Source organism: Chlamydotis macqueenii, chromosome 2 (assembly GCF_036417535.1).
Source record: "Chlamydotis macqueenii isolate bChlMac1 chromosome 2, bChlMac1.mat, whole genome shotgun sequence".
NCBI classification, from domain to species: Eukaryota; Metazoa; Chordata; class Aves; order Otidiformes; family Otididae; genus Chlamydotis; species Chlamydotis macqueenii.
Window position 1 is genome coordinate 152,246,790 of NC_141557.1, and position 24,156 is coordinate 152,270,945.

Consider the following 24,156-nt stretch of genomic DNA (forward strand, 5'->3'; position numbering starts at 1 on the left):
ACAGGAGCATAGGAATTTATTTCCAAAAATGTTATAGAGATTTTAGGTATATTGCTATAGATTGTGGTGTCTTCCCTCTCCCCAGGCTCTCTCTCTCTTCCCCCCCCCCCCCAAAAAAAAAAACAAATAAATTAAAAGCCGCATTTCAGTACTGTCCATAACATTTTGCTGTGGAACCAAGGATTTCTCCCTGGGGTCACAGTGTGTATTATTCGCAGCGAGTGGGACACTGGTTCAGAAGGCCTAAGCACACTTACTTGGGAGATAACAGATGCTAATTCCAGCACCGCAACACTTTGCGCAGCTTGTCACCTTGGAAAACCACTTCAGTACACACTATTTATATCCTGGCTAAGATGACAACGAAATACTCGGAGTAAGGACGAACTGAAGAGGTACTCACACAATACCTGGAGCAACATGGATGCAGAGTCTGACCAGGAACACTGATCTGCAGCAAAGGTACTATTTTAAGCAGCTTTATTAAACATGAAGAGCCATCACTGAATACTGCAGTACAAGAGCTACCTGAGGCAGACACTCACAGACATTAATCAGATTTAATTTTGTAAGTAAAAGCATTAAACCATATTCACATTTCTGCATGCTTATGAAGTTTAATGGGGCCTGAAAAAAGTAGACACTTTAATGCGGCACTTCTTCCAAGATGATATATCCTGTCCCTCAAAAGTGTAACATTAAAAGAGCTATGCTGGTTTTGGTACCCTGTCACTGCTGCGTGCCGTGCAGGCTCAGGCTGAGTTTTGCTTCCAGGTCTGCTCAGTGCCCCTTTGTAGCTGCTTCACCATCCACAGCTCTTCCCTCCCTGACCTCAGACTCTCTGTGCCCACCAGGCACCCTCAACTGGAATCTCCTGCAACTCTTGTCAGGAGCTCTGCATTGCCTTTAAGTCTGTAAAATGAAAGAGGTGGAAAACGTAAATAGTACCAACCAGCATGAGATGTCAAAGTTACCAAAGGCAGGGAAAACATACCTTTAGCAGCACTTGCCAGTTGAAATGAGGCAACTTCAAACAGCATTACAGTCTGTGGAATCCAACTGGCCAGAGAAAGCCATGTGATACACTGAAATATATCTTGAAGTAATTTAACTAACCTGCTAATAACAAACACACCTATATATATATGTAACCCCTTCAATATGAATGAAAAACAAAAAACCCACAAGAGTGGATATCAGCTGCCTCATTAACAGTCTCACTTTGAAGACCAGTTTTAGGCTTTAGGGCAAATCAAAGCTCTTAGATCATCTTTCCATACATTTTAATTTACACCTGTGAAGATGCAGGTAGGCAAGATCAGGACAGGGTTTTTTCCATGGAACCCTCTCACAGTGTATTAAGTAGATACAGCAGAAGTGTGCATGTCTTCACATTAATCTGCCTCGTAACACAACGACGATAGTTACTCCTCTCATCTACTTCTTCAAGTTCCTGAATTCTAGCACTCATCTATAAAGGACATTCAAATGCAGCACAGGCAGAAGAACACGAGCATACAAAAAGCAAAGCAATTTACATACATCCTTTTACATACTGTTCAAACCCAACTTACGCATGTTTATATTTTGGATGCATAGTTCTTGCTTTCATAAGAGAATAAGTTTTTCACATACACAAGTATCAGGTAAACAGCTATTAAATTAAATCAGACTTAAATCTCTTCCGTGCTTCCATTAGAACTGATGTGGGTAAAAACATTCAAAATTTCAGAAACTGAAAGACTTAAGCCACATGAGAAAAACTTAAACTAGCGCTCACAAGCACACATCTCCCCAAAAGGAAACTTCACTGAGGTATTAACGGTATCCGGAAGTATCTAATTTAATACTTTGAGAATAATCATAGTGAAAAAAATACCAGATTCCACTGCAGACTACTGACTTCTGCCAGGCTGAATGCCAAAGAGATGTAGCCTGAAGAATACAAACCGCTAGATAGATGTGTGTATCTTATCCGAGCTCAAAAGTCAAAACATTTGAAGGAACTCTGTTGTTAAAAATATCTGGTACGAGCAAAAAACAGCACATGCTGCTATATAACTAGCATTATTAGAAAATTAGCAATGTAACTTCAGAGTCCTGTATGTAAACGATGTTTTTCAGATGAGGAAATACACAGAAATAAAACCTTTTTGCAACAGATCCATCAGAACTACTTTCCCGTTTCTCCTTGTCACGTTGCAATAAAAAAAAAAAAGCATTGAACTGAGGGAACTGAACTGAACTTAGGGAAAAGGAGAGATTAAACTTTGGGTTGATATGCACCTAAATGGAGCGACAGCAAAGGAGGAAGCAAAAGCTGAAATGAGCTGGTCAAGAAGTTCATCTGTGTATTGAGTCACCACAAAACACCAGGTACTTCATATTCAGGGCTTCTCCTACCTCAAAAACTACAATGTGAGGAAAAGACAGCAAAGTACAGGTTATCTGACTCATCCAACCACAGGTTTTACCACAGGCAGAGCTCAGATTGTGCCCTCTATTTGAGCTCCAAATGGGAATGTGAAGATAAACATCGTTACCATTGCAGAATTAGAAGGAAGTAAGTGACACAGAAAGAAAGATGCACCAAAAGGGGAAAGCCAGTGTTTGGGAACAGCAGTAATGGCACAAGCTAGAGAAAGGTATCAGCTGGAACAAGGACTGGAGTTGATGTAAATAAGCTCTCATAATCGAACACTTGGTGTCTGCAAAGGTAATCATCTCCTCTTGCATGTGTGTGGACACGTACATCCACATAAACACTTTTTCTTCTTTCAAAGCTAATGCTGATGCTAATAGACTAAAGCGGAGCCAGAGAGTGCTTCTGCTGACTGATAAAATGCTTTCATCAGCTCAGTCACTGGGTCTTCAAAATAACAGGCCACCTTCTGTAAAACTGTAAGCAATTACAAATAAAACGCGGTACTGAGCTTCACAAGTCATCCTACAAGGAACTAACACCGTCCCTCCGAAACAGGCATCTGCTTCAGCATTTTCATATACAGTTCCCAAAAGATGTATCTGGCTCACGCAGTGATAAACCAGCCTTATGATGTAAAACACACCAACCCTCCCTGTCTTCGCCGTGGAAAGTGCTACACAAGTCCTGCCTGTCCCCAGAAGCTGAACACGAACTTTGCTGACTTTGGTTAACCTGCTGACTGGGAACCCTGTAAACAGTGCAAAGTGTAGCCAGGTGTTTGATTACACAATCAAATGCATGATTTTTATAAACTGGCTAAGTAACAGGCAAAATTTAACAAAGAAAGTTCCAAGTTAGATAATGCCGCAAAGGGAAAACTGGGAGTCCATTAAAATCCCTACATCAGAGAAGAAAAACACTAGGTTTGTTTGGTTTTATTTTCTGAATCTGGTTGTTTATACTAATGGTAAAATACATTTTTCTGTAATTGTGACCCAGCAGAGTCATAGTGAGTTTTGTTATCATCTTCTACGGGGCCAGGATTTTATCCCAGTTCACAGCAAGCCAGAAAGATTTATATTTGTTAAAAGGACCAATGTGCAACCTCAGAAATGCTCCAAGGGAATAAACTTATGTGTAAATACTCAAATGGGCACGAATGGAAGCTTGGTTGGGAGGCAGATCAGAAATACCAACTAGCTCGGAATTTTGATTCTTTGCCCAGAACATCACTTTCCAAAAATAAAAACAAAATTCCCTTCTATCCTTTCAGTCAGGGAAGGCAGAAAGAACAGAGGAGCTATAGAAATTTGGCAGGCCTAGATTTACAGAGCTCCTTTTGTAAAGGATGCGTTCGAAGAGATAAGAGACAAGACACGACGCTTGTTGGACATGGTCCAAATAGCCCAGCAAAAAGTGCAAAATACCCTTCAAAAAATTCACACAAACCATTTTTGTTTGAGAGTAGGAGAGTTTCAGTTCTAGAATCTGAACACAATTTCTACAAGCCTGGCAGCATAGTCAAAAGCCAAGTCTCAAGGATTTTGGTAGGGTTTACTTTCTTTTCCATTTGGGGGAGAAAGAAGAAATATAAGAGAGCACCCTCAAAGGAAAGACATGTTAGAAATCCAAGTTAAGTTCTGCTTTGGTTCTCATCCTTAGTTTATTCCTGAGGTGTTTATTGCTTTACATTAGTAGATTACCCATAATTTACAGAAGGTATGTATACAACGAGGAACTTCTTATCAGAATGTAAATATTGGCTTTAAAAAGGAAAAAAAAAAAAAATATTGTTCCCCTCTTGTCATTCTAAGGCTTGATACTGCTCCAGCAGTTGCCACTACTCCTGTTACCCAGAAATGGGGGGAAACAAAAGTCTGGCTGAGCTTGCACGCTGCTAATGGAAACACACGCTCTTCACGCTGGCAATATTACTTTCTTACTCTCCAAGTCAAATGCCAAGGACACATTAGAACTTTAAAAAAAAAAAAATTACAAAACCTCTAAGGTTAGAGGTGACCAAAAGCCACTCACTCAGCAGTGATATACACGCTTTGGATTTGCTCTTCAGCAACAGAGCCCGGGGACACAGTGACCATGGGGAATGCCCTACCGCTGCAGGGACATCTGCAGCCGATGCCTTGGTCACTGGGCATCCAACATCAGAGAGAAGCAGCCTTTTGATTCCTTCCAACTCAACAGCCTGGAAAGATTGCCAGCTGCACTATTTTGGCTTCTGTACTTATCAACGAGCTTAGACTGTCACCCAGAGAAGCCCACAACCCAGGAAAATTAATTTAGACCAGTAATGTCAGACTTGAAGAGGAAGGACAAAGGCTTTCCTCAAAGATAAAGTGCAGGCTACTGTCTTCATCATCTGTAGACCCCAAAGGCCATAGCATCAGCTGGTATCAGCTCTGTCTTCAGCAACCCAACACTTATTTATACCAGCTGAATATCAAGCCTTTAAATTTACTTAAGGTATAGAAGCGTCAGTGAATACAGATTTCAGTAAATCTTGCTTTCTAAAATATTATTCATCAACATATAATTCAAATGGTAATTAAGAAGTGTTCACATGATTGATGACACATTTAGATTACAGGTTTCCAGCATAGTTTTTTTGGTAAAGAAAAGATTACTTCCTTTATCAGATGCCACTTTTTCAAAGTGCAAGTCCATCTAGCAGATGTCTCTCAGATCTGCTTGTCAATGTAACAAGTTAGACGGGTTTTTTTATTACGACAAATGGTATAAACCACACAGCATTCTGTTAAACTCAATATTGACACATCTGCTTACCACGTGTATTAGTAGCCATGTCAGCCACTTTCTGAAAGGCATCCAAGAAGGCAGCAGCTGCTACTACTGTAGTCCTGAAATGCATACAGATAACAAAACATTAGCAGTGTCTCATTGCTGCCTATTTAATTATTGCCAAAAACATTCAGGCTTATAAAGAATACCACTGTGAACTTGCAGAGGCCACAAAAAAAATATCCTTTTTTATATCTGAATTTAGCCTTTCCCCTCCTTCATTTTTTAATCCCTTCCTCGCTTTGTGTTACCACTATGGACTTGGAGGCAGCCGGGCTAATTCCATGCTGTGAATTGCACAGGACAGGTGCTATTTCAAAAGAGCACAGCCATCCCCCTTCTACCCGATTTCCTCTGATGAACTAATATTAAGCAGTCAAACATGAAAAACAAATCTAACACACATTATACTGCACCCATTAGCGTACAAATTACAGCCATTGCTATTTCCAGGGAACATACACATTCTAAGAATAAGCATGCAGGACCTTCCTTTTTTCTAGGATCCTGGCCAAACACTTTCCCGAATTTCTCATCTGAGGAGCATGAGCATCCCATGAAACAGAAAATAGCAACTTCCTGGAAATTAGACTGGTCTGGAGTTCTTGGGCAAATTAGAAAGAGGGGAGAGAGGAGAAAAAAAAAAAAAAGAAAAAAAAAATCTGTTTTGGAAGGAAAAAAACCAAACAACCCAATTCCCCAAAATAAACAAAACAAAGACCCTTTCTGATCCACTGCTCCTCCAAGCAGGTTCCTTCCTGAGAGATATGCCAGCAATCTGGCTCATCAGTCAAACTCCACAATCCAAAGTGTCAACCCCTCTAGACTCATCTCCCACCAGGCCTGGAAAGCACATATAGACCACATGGCTGTCCAAGTGGGCAGTAAATGTGAGTTACAATTTTCCAAACATGTTTGTTCTACATAAGGAGGCCTTAGAGCCCTAAACATCTCAAATCAGTACCAGATTTCTGTTGGTTTATAGTCTGGTTGACCCAATTTAAGTGAAAATAGGCCAGGGCTCTGCAGGTAAAGCACAACTGTGCCCTCTCCACAGTTACCTTGTGGTTATGTTCCTGCACAGCTTTTCTACGAGTAACTGATTTCCTCTCCTGACGGTAAGTCAGCCTCCTGAAGGAGGCTCATCAACTTAGCTTTGTTTCAAGAGCTCCTCACTACCCTCAAAAAACCCACAAGGAAAGCTGATCCTCGGCCAAAAGGACCACAGGACTGCTTAATTAGGTCAGATTTTATGCAAGTCTCACTCCAAATATGCTCAAGATACAGGCGACATAACTGGCAGCGTAGTAAATGGCCTACTGACAGCATAGAAGATTTGAACACAAAAACAGGCTTGAGAGGACCAAGCAAACACATAAGGACTCTCCAGATGCCCTGGAGAATAAAGGGAAGAAAAAAAAAAACCAAAAACCGCCAAACCCCCCCCAAAAAAAACACCACAGCAAAAAAAAAAAAAAAAAAAAAAAACCACACCAAAAAAAAAAAAAACCCCAAAAAACCCCACCAAACTTTGAGAGCTAGCAATCAATATTGAGCCCTGGAACTAGATAACCTTCTCTGGGATTTTCTTTAACACTGTTTGTGTTCTTCATCTCCCAAACTTGTGGGTCATGCTGTTATTAGTGTACCATGTTGTTAATTATTAATTACATTGCTAATAACAAAGTTCCATTTCTCCAGTAACAAGATCCAGGAAGACCTGGCTCCAGCTCAGATGACATCTGCTGTCCGTTATCAGAGCACACAGAAATGAGCCAGTGGCAAAAGGCTCACATTTGCTGGAAACGAACAGGAAATCCTCAAAGTTAGGCTTTCAAGCTGCCTGCTTGCACGTTCCTGTAACTAGAAAAGCACTACGTTGATTGAATGCAACACCACAGCATGGGGAAATAAACAAAAACTATCCCTCATGCCTTCCCAGAAGGCCTGTGTTTAATGGAGTACAAAGGGCTAGGAAAGTTCTCCATTTCTCTTCTTTCTCTACTTCACCTGGTTCTTCCAGACTCACTCAATGTGACACGATTGCTGGAAAATGAAAAACCACATGCAAATGTGGTATTTTAGGCACAGCATCAACTTGTTTAGGGCAAAAGAGTCTAAACCCTAGCTTATTCAGGAACGGTTCACAATGCAACACAGGACCACAAAATAGACAGCCAATAACCATACATGGTACCACAGCTGCTACTGTGAAAAAAACACTGATGCTCTGGAGAGCGCAGCCGAGATTGTGGTTCAGGGAGAGTTGTGAAGAAATGGAGCTTGGATTCTTATTAGCACAAACAGATTTTACAAGTGAATGAATGCTAGAGACAGCAGAATTGGTCACAGTGTGATACATATGCCACTTATTAAGTAATCCAGAATGCCACTTGCGAAGTATATCCCAATAATGTAAGTTTTAATAATCACCAATAAACGATTCAGCACAGGAATTCCCTTTGTTTTAAAGGCAGAAGAAAGTGCTGTTAAGACTATCAAAGACTTTTTAATATTTTGAGCCCTCTCCTGATATAAACATGCTGTGTTCTATATCAATAAAAAGGACAATATAAGGCTAACTCCAAATGTGTGTTCACTAAACAACAATAAATTATCTTTTCAATTTTCCATTAGAAGCCATGAAATTTATCTCATTTTGTATTATGTATAGTTGATGGTAGATTATGTATTTTCCTAAATACATTAAAAAAGCAATAGTATTATGTGAAATATTATATACATGGGTGTTGACTATGAAATATGCACAATTTTAGTAAGACATGCTTAGCAAATTATCCTGGCAGAATTTGCATTTAATCTTAAGGAATTGTAGGGGATCTTGACTGACTGTGCAACATAAAACTTACCGGAGCTGAGATTGCAGTTTTCCAGCTTTATTTATGAAATCTTCCCACACTGGGTAGCTTCCCTGCAAGAAAAACAAAACACAATAATGAATACTTAATTTGGGCATTCTGGTTTTGATACTCCAGACCAAATGAAACTAGAATTAAATAACTAAGACTTTACTAAATCCTAATCCATTAGCACCAATGTATATTTTCCCAGCAAGTTTTCTCACGTCCTTAGACACCAGTCCCAAGCTGATGGGATGTCAACTGGTTCTGAATCCAGATGAAACAGTAGGTCCTCTGAGGAGGCTTTACAGATTTTTCCAAATAGAAACACTGTGGGGGGGAAGAGGGATTTCAACTGAAGCAGAGAAAACAAACGCTTTACTTTGGACGGATACAGCAAAACCAAACCTATAAAAAGTGGGGTTCTAGGACACTGCAACATCATGCACAGAGAAGTTCCCAATTATCAAAGGCAGGATCCCAGTTGTTCTTCTCTACAAATGGATTCTCTGTGTCATTACCAGGTTCCCATCCTCTTTTCAAACAAATAAAAAAAAAAGTTATTTTCAAAGCCTTTAAACAAAGCTCCTGGTTGATCAAGAGACTATCTCAAACACTCTCTCAAGGTAATTCAGCAATTGGGCACAGAAAAGACACAGTGGCCGTAAGACAACAAACTTTCCTACCAGCTGTGAGACCTGCTTCCAAAACAGTCCCAAATGACCTTGGAGGTGATTTCTGAATTGAAGCTGATAAAGCAGCATGGCACTGCGCGTATACAAAGTTTTTAAGAAGGTTTGATTATTCTTGACTTTAAGGTTCCTGTAAACTTTTCCTCCCATTTTAAAAAATGGCGTTAAAAGCCCAAGTTTTCATACAGCATATGGATATCAAGTGGTCTTGCAAGTTCTGATCTTTATTTTCCAAAGTTAAAAAAAGAAAGTGTGCCGATTTTTATGGTTAAAAAAAGCATCCTTCTTTTTTTTGTCTAAAAAGATTAACTTGCTCTGTGCAGAGCAAGCACACATTTTTTGTTAACAGCAAAAAACATGGTAGCAAGAAACCTCAAAATTTCCCTTTGATTGGAGTCTAGAAAGTAAAATAAAATATCCCTGCTTCCTTTAATAAAGGTATAAGACTTGCTGTTACCAGAGCAACTACACAATAAAACCCAGATAAGGCAGATCCTTAAGGCTAGCATTACCCCAGCTCTCACTGGAAGAGGTTGCAAGCAAGTGCAGTGGCTTGTAGCAAACTTGATTCACCCCGATAAACTGGTCTGCTTTCTGTAAGTAAAACAAAATCCACTACCCACACTGCCATGAGAGGCCATGTCTTGTTCGGGGCAAAGCTGACAACCAAATTCCTGCTCCTGGGTACACCTCGGCAAGGCAGCTCCCAGACATTCATGCACCACGGAAGGATCCGCTGGAATTAGACCTAGAGTTAAAAAATCCCAAGCCTCTCTTTTGACTTCAGCCTTGGTTACAATTTAATGTTCTCTACTTATCATATTTTGAAAAATACAATGTTTTTGCAGAGATGTCGTGTGTGCATCTCCCACACAGTCACTGCACAGCAGGGCTTGGGCAGTGCCAAGATACACCCTGATGCAGAAGCCGCTGCCGTAAGGCCACTGTCAAAGGTACTAACTGCTACACTATGTATTTTTCAGCAGGGTTTTCAGGGTTTTTTGCTAAAAGAGAAAGGAAAAAAAAAAAAAAAAAAGAAGTAAACCCAATGTAAACCAAGTGTTCATAAAACCTCATTGTACCTACACACAAGGGAGTCAGTAGGAAATGGAGAAGGGGAAAGAGAAAATAGCAGTTATCTGCATGGCAAGACCTAGAATATAAACTGTTTTATGCTAAACAAAAAACTGTCAGACATTTAAAAACTGAAATAAATCCACCAATTATTGGGAAGAAGGAAAAAAAAATGCTATTTCCTTAAACCTATTAGTCTTACTGAAATCTCCTACTCAGAACCCCATCTCTCAGTGTTTGTCTGCCTGCTGTATATGCATTATGCATGTGTATGCCAGGAGCCCTGAAAGCCCTGACAATTAACAGCAGGGCCTAAGGCTTTACTGGATTCTCTGGCAAAATGCAAGCCGGCAAGTAGAGGATACCAAAGCAGCCTGATTACATTTCCATCTCGGTGGTGTATTATCCAGCTAAACGTGCCTGATGGCATGCAGGAGACTGACACCAGCCTTGCCTTTAGCTGCTTCCCAGGGAAGCTTAAGACACTCCTATCAAAACACAGCTCAGGAAGAAAACACCTGGGTGTTTTGGTTTGGTTTTCTTTTTTTTGTGGCCAGCCTGGCCACTAAGCAAGCAAAACTGGGATAGTTACCAAGCATTTCGACAGCTGTTTACTCTTTGTCTTTAGAAATATTGTTCTCTTCAAGCCAAGCCTACATAAGTGAGCTGTAACAGGTCGCTTGTTTGCTATATTTATTCGGTTGACATCAATGCAATTTCTTCAACTGAGCATTCCTACACTGGCCAAGAGCACCTGTCTCATTTTGAACCGCAGAAAAATGCAGCTTTTTTTTTTTTTTTTAATGTCACTGAATTAATAACTTGGGTGGTGGGTTTTGTTGGGGGTGATTTGTTCTGGGTTTTTTTTTTTCCCCAAGTGTTAAAGAAAATCTTTCAGCAGTTTTGCACCAAAGACAAGAAATCCTGCATTATCTGCTCAGCTTGTGGTATCTTGATCTGTTTTCTGCAACTCTGAATTCTAATAAACTCAGCTGAAAATTAAGAAGAGTATATTTTATCTGTGTTCCAGTAGAATTTGCAGAAGCCACATCCGCAAGCTCATCTCTCTCTTGGTAATACACAAGTCAAGTTTTGCACATAAATTCCGTCATCCCTTTGAGCTTTTCCAAAAAACACTTCCACCACCACACACCTACTGAAACCAAAACCCCCTTGATTCCTACCCACAGCAGAAGTGCACAAGGGTGCTACCGCTTCACAGGACCTAACAACTGGGATTTTATCCCATCTCCAGCACCTGGGAAGAAAGGAAGCTATTTACTTACGCTCGCAGGGACAAACCAAGACAACACAGCAATCAAATGAGTGCTGTAAATATTGCAAGGCTCCAGTACCCTAAGGAGCAGCTCCTTCTCCAAGACCTCTCCACGTGCCACCGTGAACATGGCTGCCCCACTGCTGCCCCGTGTCTCACCTCCAAGTTTGCAGTAACAGTTCTTGCTTTTGTCAAAGCAGCCATCAAGAGAAATGTTAACGGAGGTGGAAACCACACAGTAAAAGAGCCATAAAACTTCATCCTTGATTCGACATGTATTACTTTTTCAATTTAAACACAAAGAAACAGCAGGTGGAATTCGACATCTTTGTCTAAGAAGTACTTTTGTGACAGAAAGCCACTTGCGAAGAGTAATAACACAATATTTTTAAATGCTGTCTCTCCCAGAGCTTCCTCTGAGCATTCTGCAATTTCCAATTTCAACCAGCTGATAAAGGAAATCAGTTTTCCCCCCTTTACATGTCAGGGTTACTTGGGTCCCAGCGTTATCTGTGAAAGCAGCAGGCCTCCTCCACCTCCAGCCCCACTTGGAGAAGAGCCGCTAGAGGAATCTGGGTCACAAATCCTCTTTTTAGCTCCTCACGGGTTAAAATAGCAATCTGTTACGGTGGGGGTTTAAATGGTTTTCTTGAAAATCGTTAATGGTTTAATCCGGGGACTATTTCTCCCAAAATAACTTTGCGCCCAATTATTTCTTCACCATCGGATGAAGAAATTTGACGTGTCTTCCGTGAAATGGGTGTTTCACCATGACCATACGGGACTCCATGGTGCCAAGTCCCCTCAAGCTGCTTAGCAGGGCCCAGCCCTCGGCTGCTCGCCTGCCCACCCATCCAGGCATGTCACCAGTAAGACATAACATGCCATTATCCTACACTATTGCTTAATTAGTCGGTTTATAGGTGATTAGTCACCTTATCCTAGGGCCCAGCTCCAGCTGATCTACACTGAACACAGGCAGGGAACCACCTTTCCGCCTCAGGGCTGAAAAACAAAATGGTGCCTCGTGCCTGTCACCGACGTAGCCAGTCCCAGTTTGGGACAGCAAACAACTTTCCCTCAGGCACAGGCACCACAGCGAGTGCCTGAAAGGCACTGGGCTGAGCTAGCAAGCACCTGCAAGTGCCAGACACCAACACCCAGACCTGCCAGCATCTGGCTACGCAGCGTCCTCCACAGCCGCAGCTCCTGGCGACAGGTCCCCCCTGCTTGCCGCTGGGGCAGGAAGGAGAAGGGAACCATCTTCATTCAGTGACATCCCATCTGACATCCAGACCCATAGACATGGGCAGATTTTTAAAATTTTTGTCTGTCTTCCTCACCAAACCTATTTTAATTGGCAATAAATTTCATCTTCCCCAGCCAAGTCTGGTTTGCTCATGACAGTAACTGGTAAGCAATTTCCTTGTCTTTGTCTCAACCCATGAGCTGCTTCATCTTATTTACTCCCCTGTCCCATTGAGACACAACTCTACAAGAGATTTATTGAAGTTTGTTTTTCTCTTCCTTTCAGGCCAGCAATCCTGCAGTAGGAGTGAGAAGAGACCCAGATGAGAAACTCAGCAATTTTTCAATAAAGGAAGAGTAGACTTGCAGCAAAGGATCACATTTACTGAAATTGTTATTGATTACATCTAACGGCAAGAGGAGGAGCCCAAATTGTTGTATTTATTTAAGATTACAACTTAAGTGTCAGCAGTCTTCACAGTTTAAAACTGTTCTGTCACTCCTTCTGCTAAGAAGTTATGATTATTCTTCTTCCATTAAGAGAAAAGACATCTACTTCCTTCAATAATTTATTTCCATGCACCCAACTCCCACAGACGAGGCACATCACATCTTCTAAAACCCCTTGACAGTGTTCTTTTAAGTGCTTTCATTTATCAAAAAGGCTTTTCAGCCCTATTATCAGCTCTTACTGGTACACTAAGTACAAAGGCAGCAGGAACAGTCCAGCATCTTGTTCACAGCAACAACCCAGCTAAACTTTCAGGGCAAGGGGAAAGAGAGCTGCTCTACAGTAAAGCAAATTCAGAATCTAATCTTGGCTGTACCAGCTAAAGAGGTAGGAGAGAAAGGGATCAGGCGGGTAGTGACTTGGTTTTATCTCACTGGTTATCAAAGCAAGAGCTGTACGCCTTCCAGAAGAGTACTGAACAATGACTACCTGCAGACTTCACTAAAATGGAAAAAAAAAAACACTACACAGGCTACAGAAGTTAGGACTTCTCCACCTCCATGTAGTCATTCAGCTACGACCAGCTAAAAAGCTGCGTTCCAAACACACATCACTGTTATCGGCTTCACACCCTAGTAACACATCCAAATGCCATACCTCTATCTCCAGAACAAAAATTGCAACTTTACTCCTGCATGTGTCCTCATACCCCTCCAAAGTAAATTACATCAAAATGAACAAAAATTTTAATATAGTTCTATCAGATATCAGAATCACAAGGATTATTATTAATGTCTCCTTTCTGTGACATTCAGTACACTACCTGCAAGTCGCAAAGAGACTTTATTGTGCTAGACATCACACAGTCACAGATGTTACACACAAAGAATGGCCTGGATAAGCAAGTATGGTACGCACAAGAGACTACCACTTTTCCAAGGGGCCTTCAACAGGCAAAAACAGGAAAAAGTGAAGCAGAAGGGGACAGGAAAAAAATGACAGCCAAAAAAAAAAAAAAATTAAAAAAAAAAAAGAGTTCCAGTCACAGATGTCTCAACACATGGGAAGATGTAATGGTTGACAATCAGTTTCCCTTCCCAGCTAACATCTGGCACTGGAAGTTTTTCCACTTTTCTAAAAGAATCAGTAGCCAACTGGGGAAAAGGGCACCTGGGCAGCCACAACTGCAGGAGTTACAAACAGTAATACGTTCCTCTGGGCAATCCATAGATTTAGCCAAGTCCATGACTCATGAATAGGATTGCCTAGTCCTTTAATAAGCCACAAAAGCTCCTGCAACACACAGGTGAGTAGAGAATGAACATCATCTTACACAAATTCATAATTGCTCTTCATCCAAAAAATTATGCTTGTTGGCTTTGCCTCTTTCTAGGTTGAAAATAAAAAAATTCAAGAGCCGGCCTTATGAAGCTTTCTAAGCTGCATCTGTTTCCCAATCACTCACGGGAACAGTCTCAATCTTTCAACAGACTGAAACATAAATTTTGCTGGTGAGAGGGACTTCACTCTTTATTGAGGACACAAAGGTGTACAGAACAGCTATTCCATGACTTCTTTGGTTTCACTTACCTCATTTCAAATATACAGAATCATAGAGCAGGTTTGGGTTGGAAGGGATCTTTAAAGACCATCTAGTCCAATCTTCCTGCCATAGGCAGGGACATCTTTCACTAGATCAGGTGGCTGTAAGACCTGTTCAAACGGAACACGAGCACTTCCAATGATGGAGCATCCAAACTTCTCTGGGCAACCTGTTTCACTGCCTCACCATCCTCTTTGTAAAAATAAATAAATAAATAAATAAAAATAAGAAAAAATATTCTTATGTCCAATCTAAATCTAACCTCTAGATCTACCCCCTGTTTCTTAAATCCAAAACCAGTACTGAATCAACAAAGTCTCAATACTGATTCCAAGATCATCCCATGGACAGATGTCCATGAGCTGTTTTCCAGCAGTGCAGGACAACAATTAGTTTTACTTGCAGTAGAGAAGTTTCAGGTTGGACAACATCCAACTACAGGACAATCCATTCAACTATAAGACCAGTTAATAGGCAACTCTGAAAGATCAGGGAGCTTCCTTTCACTGGAGCTCTTTAAAGCAGAGTAACACATTTATACAGAGGTCTTTTAGGAAAGTGTAATACTCCCACAAGGCAAAGAAAGGGGCTACCTGACTGCAGAGTCCCTTCTGTCTTCCTAAGCTAAAGGTATTGCCATGCACAGGGGAAGTTCAGGCTTAGCTCCAGCAGCAAAAGGGACTCCCATGCAGAACGGTGCTGGCGTGGAATGCAAAGTCATCAACAGTGAAAGATGTGAACTTCAGGATTCACAGCAAGAGCTGAACACACGCATTACTGAATGGAGCAGACAGGTATAAACTCAGGGTTTCAGAGATTATACTGCATGCAAGTGAAAGTAAAAGCATGTCAAAGATCAGATTAAAATGTCATTTAACCTGTAACTACCCTTCAGAAAAGACAGCAGGGGTAATTAAAATCAAGGTCTTGTATCCATCTATCTATTTTCATTATTTCTGCCACCTGTTTAGGGAACACCAGGGTTAGAAATGAGTTTCCCTCAGCATGCACAGTATAAACAGGCATGCCAGGCTTTGCTTTCATAAAGTGATACATTATCACAACATTGCAAACTACGCAGCAATACACTACTGAAGACACCTCATATGCTATTAAAATAACTGCCAACTATATATTTCTTCTATGCATCACAGAATCACTCATTTAATATTTTCCAAACTGTTTGGTTTTCAATCAAAATAGAGCACTAGGACATTGAGACAAATAGGTAATGGCATCATATCTTGAGAAAGTCAAGACTAAAATCCAACTAGGAAAATCCAGAAAAGGGTGATCATCTCACTGCGGAAAAACCACATAGATAGCCGTTATTGTCCCAAAACCATCTGAAGACTTCTAAAGAACGCCCAGTTCCCTGAGCACTGAAATGCAGTACTTCTTTGCAAGAACACAGGTATTTATTAGACCTCACTTACCATTTAAAGGAGGAGGGAACCTAAGTCTGGTACCATTCTGTTGTTAGAGCTCTAGAGTCTTTAATTTGTATTAAAATAAAGCCTGCACCACGCAAGCCCATATTTAAACACCCCCAGTGGAGGATACCAGTTGCCTCATGGTTGTGACTTCAGTTTGAGGTACAGCAAGGATCTGTGACAACTCATCCCCCTTGGTTGCTGCATGACATCCTGGCTTACAACCAAACTCATGGTCCCTACTGACTCAGCATGGAGGCCCACCTCAAATCTGTACCATCCACAGCGCACTTTCATAGTTTGTAAGATGAAGAAGCTCCACTCCAAAGCAGCCACTTCATAGTTTAAATCCACGACTGGGCAATTAGCAAACAAAGGTTATACTCACGCTGTGAGAAAATACATAATGCATAAACATACAGTCGCTCTCTCTCTAAACACAGGAAGTTATTCACAAGAGGGAGGCAGGGTGGGGGAAAAAAAAAAAAAAAAAAAAAAAAAAAAAAAAAAAAAACCACACTAGCCACAGCTTCTAGAGACCTTTTATCCCATCCTACATTAAAAACTTGGACATTAAGTAGTCTTCCAGAGGAAGCATTTAGTTCCACATTCTTCCCTGCAGGTCTAAACAAGTTTGCAAGCCTGAATAGCAGATTTCTCCTCAGAGACTCATCAATACTGCCTTTCATCCACTCAATCATTAAGTGGCCACAGTGCATACTCGGCAGCTATTTTCTAAACCCACAATATTTCAACTGGATCAAAATGAAGATAATTAAAATAACAGGAGGCACTCATTCAAGTTAATGCCTACACAGGACAGCCTCAAGCCAACAGCTCTGTGCTGGTAAGGCCACCAACACCACTGGGATCTCATTACTTCTTCCAAAGCAAGGAGAAGCCTTAATTTCTGAGCATTCATTGCTTGACCTCAACACAGTCTCCATCACACGAGCAGTCAAAACAATCTCCAGGATCCAAGAAGTGGTAGAGCCTACTGCCAAAGTACTGACAAGCGTCTGAGTTGACCACAGAAGTACCTCACTGGGGAAAAGGTGACATCCAGGTAGCAAAGATTTTAGCGTTTTTTGAACTTTGGCTCTTGCCAGACAGTAAAGTGCAACTACACCTGCCACACGCTATTTTCTCTCCATTTCACTCATGAGAAGAGAAAAAAATCACTTTCAAGCTCCAAACTAGACACTTGCTTTGCTCACAGACAACGAGCAACCATGAGGTTTTCTCATGCACGATTTTGTTAGGAGGCATCTCATCACCAATAAAGCTTTATTAACAAAAAAAAAAAAAAAAAAACCATATTAAGTCACTACACAAAGGGCTTCAGAGACACTAGAAAGCACATGTGACTTAGGTAGCAAAGAAAAAAGAAAAAAACAAACTCATGCTTGGGTGGGAAGCATGGTGGCAGTTTATGTGGAAGACAAAATGTGAACAAATCTGAACCTTTTTATACCATGAACCAAATGTCTCTAGTTACACACTCACGGCTAGCATTGTGCACACCAACACAAGTTAATTCCTGCAAACATTCTTTTTAAAAATATCCAAGGTGATTAGTTAAATGACGCTTGTACACCAGTTAGCATCCTGGATTTAAAATGAGCTACACAACACTTATGGTTGTTGACCAGAAGAGTGAAAAATACAGAGCTCACACAGCCTTACAAGACAAATGGCCAAATTCTTCATGATCCACCAGCCTATGGTTAAGATGCTCCAGTCAGGCTTCACTAAGAAACCGAGCTGTCCTGTAATTTCAGCTACAGAAGAGGAGTTCAAGACACTTGCGTTGAGAGTTGATCAGTTATTTGTAGATCAGTACCTGCAAACACTGGGTTACCACAGGGGGTGAAATGGCGACACATCTTAAGCAGTAACAACAAAGTGGTGTGTACGTGTGGATAGAATCATGTATTATACTGGGAGCTTAAAAACCATCCCCTCTTTAACTCTATGCGCTAGATGCTCTCAATTCCTTCTTGTCCTAGGGGAAAGGAGTAGAAGTCACTGAACCTGCAGCCATAGCTCGCCTTTCTGCAAAATGGAAGCCATTCTTTGGAGCTAAGTCACACACAGAGCACTTTGAAGATGAAAGCTGCTATGGTCTTAACCACAAAGCTACCAGACATTCTGTCTCCAGTCCTTCGAAACATCTCGGCATTCAAGCTATCTCATGGCCCAGCAGGAAGGAGGCAATCAACGTCCTTAAAGGTCAGTGCAGATGCCAGCAAACAGGGTAGCGCTCGGCACCTCACAGTATCAAGGCAGACATAATTTTGTATAGGAAACCATACACTTGAAGAGGGAAATGCATTTCTATAGTAGCCTCTCTGTGGTACTAACTCAAACCCCTCTGGACCCACCTTGGTGTGCTCTGAAGCAGACCAAAAAACCTGTTTGGATACAGTTCCCATTTTGCTCTCTGCCACGTAATGCTTTCCACCCATCTTCAAGACCACACTGTCTTTGGGTAGACCATGAACCTCAAAGATGTTTTCGGAAGCTGAAAACACACAGGCTGTTAAGCAGAAGATGCTATTTACCGATTCACAGCAATACTCCAACTGTAGCAAAACTGAAAAAAAAAAACCAACATAGCAAATAAATGTGGGGGTTTTGAGTATTTTATATCAAAGATTTTGGTACATCTCCTGCACACTCAGAACTGAAGAAGGAAGCAGCAAACTCCCCTGAACATCACCCTCTGTTAGGTATTAACCAGCACCAAGCCTGTAATTACACAGACTTCTTGTCCTCCAACATTTGTTCAGACAATTGCGTTTCATGCCGCGCTGCACAAGCCCTTCCACGCTTACAACCTCGCAAACCCTATTAGGCAGCCCCTGGCGTCCTGCCAGATCCAAAAGGAGCACTCCTGAAAGACATGGAAAATCTTTGCCCTGGGTATGCCACAGAACAAGCCAGCCAGCCTCGTACACATCGACACAGCGAATGCTCAGCAGTTGTATGAACTCTTGACACTCGCAGTAGAATATTTGGATCAAGAAAGAATGTGTCCCTAAAAAATAAATGGCTCGTGAGTAAGCATGCTCCCAGCTACGCTCTGTGGCATGAACCCCAGCAGTCAAGCAGGCACGCAGCAGCTCTCTTCCTGCACCATCGTTCAGCCTTCGCAGCACATCTCGCAGTCCCTCCCTCTCCGAGATGTTTACAGAGAGATACTGCAGCTGCTTAGAAAAGGCAAGGAATTTCAGTGTAGGCAAAACATTTGGGCAAGCAGGTTGTTAGGAGACAGCGGGGTAAGAAATCAGCGCAGCCAGCTAAGCCCAAAATGCCTTGATGGTTAAACCTTTAATAAAGAAAAAAAAAAAAAAAAAAAAAAAAAAAAATCGGGAAAAAAGCTGCACATAGTGGAAATGAACTAATTTCACACTTTTTGGGGAAGGGGAAGAAATATCCATTTGCTGAGTTTGGAACAGACCAGTTGCCCTAAAGACTGTCATGCAAGGGACATGCCAGTGCAACACAGCACGCGTGGGAAAGGGAGGACAGAAATGCCCTTTCCTCTCTAAGCTTGTACCTGTCTGTTGCACATGAAACATTTGTTTTTCCTTACAATAATATCACCCTTAACAGCTGGACTGAAACTAGACCTTAAAATCATTGAACTGAACATTCCTAATCTCCACAGAGATCCCAAGCTTCAAATAAAGCACAGCTGCAGAAGAGCTGTCATATTACGACATGTCAGGGTAAAACAAATTTGCCCAGATTCTCTGATACATGTGGGCTGTCCCTTGGATTAATGTGAATGCAGAGGACCTGCAGCTGTACTTGCCACAGTAACTGTCTCAGCATTTCTGTTTCTTCCAACAAATATTTTTTTTCTGCTCAGTTTATATTATTTATGTGAAAAGCACAAGGCTATCTACTTAACAAATGGCTCTTAATCCTTGATCTGACCGCCGGCTCCTTCTTCCACAAAAAGCAAGATTAAAATGCTGCTTCTCACCGGTCATTTCCTAACAGGAGATAAGAGTCCGCAAAAACATAAGTGTTTCTCATGTCTTTCTCCTCTGCTTGGAGCAAGAGCTCTGCGTGGCTGAAAGCAGAGGTGCACCGCCCTCGCACCCAAGAGTCCCAGTAGCAGCAATGGAGTAAGGAGAAGCGTTCACCTCCTTCATAGTATTAAAGTAGAGGTTACTGCCAAAAGCAAAAGGTTGATTTTATTGAGTTTTCAGCTAAACTACTAATAACGCACACATAATTAACATTAAAGAATTTTTTAAATTTTCTAAAATTTCGCTCCTTCTTTGCCTCGGTTTTGCTCACAGACAGGACGATGTCTGCAGTTCCCCTCACACCTGCACGTCCCTCGCATGCAGGGAGATGAGCGAGACCAACTGCTAATCCGCACCAGACCCATACAAATTTAGTAAATCCTCCCACTTGCTGCAAACAAAGTCGCAGACAACCTGCATTCATCCAACGGCTCACTACTCATCTTCCCCCCACGCCCACCCCAAGGGTGTCAGGTACACTCACAGCAAGCCCCTGCCCTGCCAAAACACACACTGGCAGAAGAGGTGAGACAAATAAAGAACATGAAAAAGGAAAAGAACTGGCATCAAGCAAGTGATGAACTACAAACACTGCCAGTTTCAACATTTTCAGAGGTGTTTTCCGTGTTTCCCTTTTCTTCACGATAGCAGAGAACAATGTGATTAAAAGGAATGTAAAAATCAAGGCTCTGACGGAAAAGCAGCATTAAAGAGAATCTGCTCTGCATGAGAAGACAAAATCTTTTGAAACCCATCTGCAACATGCCCTCCCAAAAATTATCTGCACTGATTTGCTTCGTGCTACAAGAAATATTGAAATTAACAGCACATTACAGCATCTCATTTCTCAACTGCCAGAAATGAGCTACAAACCATTCAGATCAAATACTCCCTTCCCACAGGGAGCTACAGAAAGTATTCTGCGTTCAAAGAGAAACTGCACGGCGTTTGCAGGCAACACAGAAAACTACTCCTCCGAGGGGACACTCATGTTTTATTTTTGCTTTTATAAACTGTGATTGCTTTGAAAAAGATCTTACATAAGAGTATAACAAATTACAAGTGCCATATACTCAGTGATGTATCGTAGGAAACACCAGGGCTGTGACAATGGCCCAAAACTTAAGGATGGGATGGGCAGGCTTTTTCCCACTTTTATGATTCTTTAATCTGATCTTGAAATCTCAAAGCATCGAAGCCCAATTCTAGAGGACAACGGCCAAGTACAATTCCCATTGTGGACTTTCCACAAACAACCCTGTCACCATGTACACCACATAGTGCTCAACAAATGTGACCCTTGTTTTGCCTGGAAGACATGGACTTCCCTTGTCAGGAGACTGAAGTTCCAGATGACATTGAAGTGCTACGTAAATGGGATGTTTATTAACCATTCTTATATTTAACTCAATAACATTGTTTCTCTAAATCACCTGGCTTTACGCTGAATTATTTTGGACCTCGTTTTGTTGAGTACTAAGCACAAAATTATTTTTGATAGAGAATCGCAAGAAATTTAGGGTTTCTGGAGAAAATATTAAAGGCAGTTCAAGAGATCTCAGCCAGCAAGAGATAATAGAGATAATCTTGCTATCAAAAAATGTGATGTGTTAGTCACAGCAGTATATATTGCCCTCATTAAGTTTCAAAGTTAACACAGTATGGAGACAAATGGAAGCAATCACTTTACTCAGGATTTTAATTCCAGTTTCTGTAGCCTTGTCGAGTTCAAGGAGAGCTCAAAATTCACGACAGGTACACCTGAGCTAGTTCTGTGCTACCGTGAACAAAGAGAAAAATCAGTCCACGCGCACTGTATCTTCATCACCCCGGCTGCAGCACCCATCTGCATCCACTGGCAAGACTTCGGAGTCATTTTAATGCGCTGTTGATTAACCCTACCGTCTTCACAACTAAGTGTAAGGCAGAGCAGTACATACGATAAAAAGAACCTGCAAATTATTTAGTTTAAAAAAAAAAAAAAAGGCGGATGCTGCAGCAAATCCCTCAGCACTGCAGGGCATGTGGGGCCTCGATCACAGCCTGCAATGAGAAATAGGCACAGAGTGCACTCGGGTACGTGTGGGCAGACCCCCCCCGCAACGTCTTCAAGATTCTGCCAGAAGCCTGCCCACGCAGATCTCACTACGTGAAACAGCACTTAAAATGCTAATTTTCACTTTACTACTAAAGGTATGATGAGTTGAAAGGTTCAGGTTAGCTGTCAAAAATAGCTACTTTTTCTTAGAAATTATGACAATCCTTTGTGCACAATTCACAAAGAGTCCCAGTGCACCTCAGCTGTACGGCACCAGCTGCAGCAAACTGAACTACAGGCAGGTAAAAATTATTTGTTCTACTCATGCTAAATAACAAGCAGGTTTTTTAACCACCACGCTGCTAAAAATTTGCTGCGATTCCTTCCAAACCTCCCCCCCTCCCCAGCAGCTGCCAGTTCACAGAACAGGTTCGGCTGCTACGGAGGATTAAGAAAAAAATACTCACACCTGTGCCCATCTCCATAAGCTCATGTCAACATGTTTCTGATGAGCAGCACTCCCATGCAAGTAACAATGTGTAAAGGGAAAAAAAAAAAAAATCCACACAGCAAAGGCCCATTTGCTTAAGAGCAAGAAAAATCAAATGCATCACTTCTGGAAAGAAGCAAAGAATAAACACACTCGGTGTCCCTCTGCGCTCAAACCCAAAACCGCACTTCACCTGGAACAGAGCATCCCCTACATGTTCCCTGCACAGCCCACAAAAATGATCCCAGGATTTGTGATCGTTTCCTGCTTTTTTAGGGGAGAGGGTGGTGTTGTTTTATTTTAAAGTGCAGTTGTTATTATGAATACAAGGGGACTGAGAGCCTGAGGAACAGCATTGCCAGGACTGCAGCATTGTCTTGACAGATACACACACACACTCCCCTCCTCTCCGCAATCTGCCTGCTCTTGACAAGCCATGCTTTTAATTAAATATCTCTTAAGATCTGTTGAGAGGGAAGTGCATATGAACCCTTGCCAAAAAATAACTTCTAGTGCAAACAGCTTCTCCACCCCCCCAAAAAATCCACACTGGAAGCCATTCGCCTTTGCCAGGCTCCCTCCTAGACCAGTCCTCGTCCTCCTCCATCACTACTTAGTGGCTCTTCCTCCCTGCTCATCAGCCCTGCTCCCATTAAAACACCCAAAGAAATCCCGTGCCCCTAGCCAGGAGAAGCGCAGCACGCGTGGTCGCTGGCTTTACATCACGGCAGTCTCCCCATTATCTGACACGTCCCTCAACATCTCCCGACAACCCCATCCTTCCCAGCCGCCCTCGGGAAGAAGACAAGCTGCCCTTGTCCAGGGGAACGCTGCAGTATTCTGCAGTAGGGCCGGAGGCAGGGCACCTCGAACCTTGGGCTTTCGGGGAGGCATGACTGGCAGAACACCACAATGCTTCTACACTGTTTGTTTCCACAAGCGAAGGGCGGGAGGCATTCGCTCAATCAAAGAAAACCCTGCAGAAGGGCCCTTGGCTGCCAAGGATAGATTGTGAGCGCCTATCTCCAACCGACCCTTTGGCAGGAGGGGTCAGCGCAGTTTGAGATTTCTGGTGGCTGGTGGAGAGAAGAGACCCGGCAACTTGAGACCTTTGCATTTAGGCACAGAAAGAAGCAAATACCACCTCCATGAGCATACACAGAATGAAAATAATACCACATAACCGACTGAGCAGCAATTTTAATCCAGGCACGCATGAACTTTCGAGCATCTCCAGGCTGATATTTTTTTAATTTTTTTTTTTCCCATCGCCCCCATCAACCTGGCACAGAAATCCCTACACTGCCCCTTCCAGCCCCACCCCACGGCTGAGATGCACCGTGCCCTTCTCCTCCACGCAACGCTCCCACCTCGCCACATTTATTCTGCTAGCGACCTGACAGCCCAAAAGAACAGAAATAAAGATGGTGAGAAAGGAAAAAATAATAATAATAATAATAATAAAAGAGAGAGTTTTGGAAAACGCTGACCCTGGTGCAAGGTAACAGCTCGCATGTTCGAGCAGGAGAGACAGCGAGGGAAGGAGGCAGGGAGAGGCGGTGTCCTGCCAGCAACTCGCACGCCCCAGCCCACGGGGCGAAGCGGTCACAGGGAGCCCCCCGCCAGGCTGCTTCCCCCGGCGGGGTCACGCACCCAGCGCCGGGGCAGGGTCCCCCGCAGCCCCGGGTGGGGTGGGGTAGGGTGG

General features: G+C 42.2%; 1 protein-coding gene across 8 annotated transcripts in view; it reads right to left on the bottom strand.

Annotated features, from left to right (window-relative positions):
- MTSS1 (MTSS I-BAR domain containing 1) overlaps nucleotides 1–24,156 on the bottom strand; it is a 127,802-nt gene that overhangs the window by 103,072 nt on the left and 574 nt on the right. For all 8 annotated transcript variants that reach the window (XM_086741257.1, XM_086741263.1, XM_086741262.1 and 5 more), the window contains exons 2-3: nucleotides 8,113–8,174; nucleotides 5,228–5,301 (exon numbers count right to left, since the gene is read on the bottom strand). In XM_086741257.1, the coding sequence (XP_086597383.1) occupies nucleotides 5,228–5,301; nucleotides 8,113–8,174 (136 nt within the window). The remainder of the gene's footprint in view (nucleotides 1–5,227; nucleotides 5,302–8,112; nucleotides 8,175–24,156) is intronic.